Source organism: Echinops telfairi, unplaced genomic scaffold (genome assembly GCF_000313985.2).
Source record: "Echinops telfairi isolate 266 unplaced genomic scaffold, ASM31398v2 ScPeMD7_7463;HRSCAF=8501, whole genome shotgun sequence".
In the NCBI taxonomy this organism is placed as follows: Eukaryota; Metazoa; Chordata; class Mammalia; order Afrosoricida; family Tenrecidae; genus Echinops; species Echinops telfairi.
This window is the reverse complement of record NW_022111363.1, coordinates 4,722,408-4,723,915: the sequence shown is the minus strand read 5'-3', so window position 1 is coordinate 4,723,915 and position 1,508 is coordinate 4,722,408. Positions and strand designations below refer to the sequence as shown.

Here is a 1,508-nt window from a genome sequence, read left to right as displayed (position 1 = left end):
GAGGGAGAGGGAAGGGGGGGGGATGAGCTGATACCAAGGGCTCAAACAAGTAGAAAGAAAATGTTTTGAAAATGATGATGTACAACTACAAATGAACAATGGATGTATGTATGGATTGTGGTAAGAGTTGTAGGAGCCTCTAATAAAATGATTTAAAAAAAACAAAAAAAGACTGATTATTGGTTAGGAAGAACCTGGTAGAACTTTGAAGACCATGGCCCTTCACCACCCTTCAGGTTTGGAACCATGTAAGATCCCAAGGCATCCTGAGATCCCATGAAGGCATCCTGAGATCCCATGATGGGATACTGAGATCCCATGAAGGCATACTGAGATCCCATGATGGCATCCTGAGATCCCATGATGGCATCCTGAGATCCCATGATGGCGCCCTGAGATCCCATGATGGCGCCCTGAGATCCCACGATGGCGCCCTGAGATCCCATGAAGGTGTCCTGAGATCTCATGGTGGCATACTGAGATCCCATGAAGGCATACTGGGATCCCATGAAGGCATACTGGGATCCCATGAAGGCATACTGAGATCCCATGATGGCATACTGAGATCCCATGAAGGCATACTGGGATCCCATGAAGGCATACTGGGATCCCATGAAGGCATACTGAGATCCCATGAAGGCATACTGGGATCCCATGAAGGCATACTGGGATCCCATGAGGGCATACTGAGATCCCTTGAGGGCATCCTGAGATCCCATGAAGGCATACTGGGATCCCATGAAGGCATCCTGAGATCCCATGAAGGCATACTGCAGGATCCCATGAAGGCATACTGAGATCCCATGAAGGCATACTGCAGGATCCCATGAAGGCATACTGAGCGACGGCTGAGCTGAAGGAAAATGTTTCAACCAACGCTCTGCTCTGTAAACCTTCACCAGATTGACAATAAAAAGTGGGGGCAGAAGTGAATCAGACTCAGTACCTGTCCTGATGGACTCACACACTGGCAGACGACCCTAAGACAGTTACACAAAAACACAGACTACGTGGCAGAAATACATGCAGGGCACAGTGGACACAAAACAAGGATCTTCCACAGCTTGGAGGGGCAGTTAAAAGGTGACGCAAAGCATAGGCAAGGATCACCAGAAGAGGCTCCTTGAACGTGGCCCCTAACCTACGTCTGCAGGGACGAGGCGTTCACTAGAGAGCTGGAGCTGGGAGGACTGAGATGGGAGGATTTCAGGACCAAGCACAGCATGAGCAACAAGAGTGAAGACACAGAAATAAGTAGCCGCCATGCTTAGGGACCAAAGGCAAACAGGTAATACTGCAGCCTGAAGAACAACAAAGGGAGCAGCATGAGGCAAAACTGGAAGGGTAGGGAGAGGCCAGGTCAGAATGAGCTTTATAAGGCCTGGGGAAAGGTTAGATGTTCTCCTGTAGGGATGGGTGAGGGCAGGCTCACGAGTGCACTTCAAACAGAGGCTATGAAGTGACTACAAGAGCCCAGCAACGGCTGATGAAGGCAACAACAGAGAAGA

At 49.5% G+C, this 1,508-nt stretch overlaps 1 protein-coding gene across 1 annotated transcript in view; it reads right to left on the bottom strand.

Annotated features, from left to right (window-relative positions):
* Positions 1–1,508, bottom strand: part of BUD13 (BUD13 homolog) — a 25,316-nt gene that overhangs the window by 2,153 nt on the left and 21,655 nt on the right. The window contains exon 8 of the mRNA XM_045283576.1: positions 227–814. Within this exon, the coding sequence (XP_045139511.1) occupies positions 227–814 (588 nt within the window). The remainder of the gene's footprint in view (positions 1–226; positions 815–1,508) is intronic.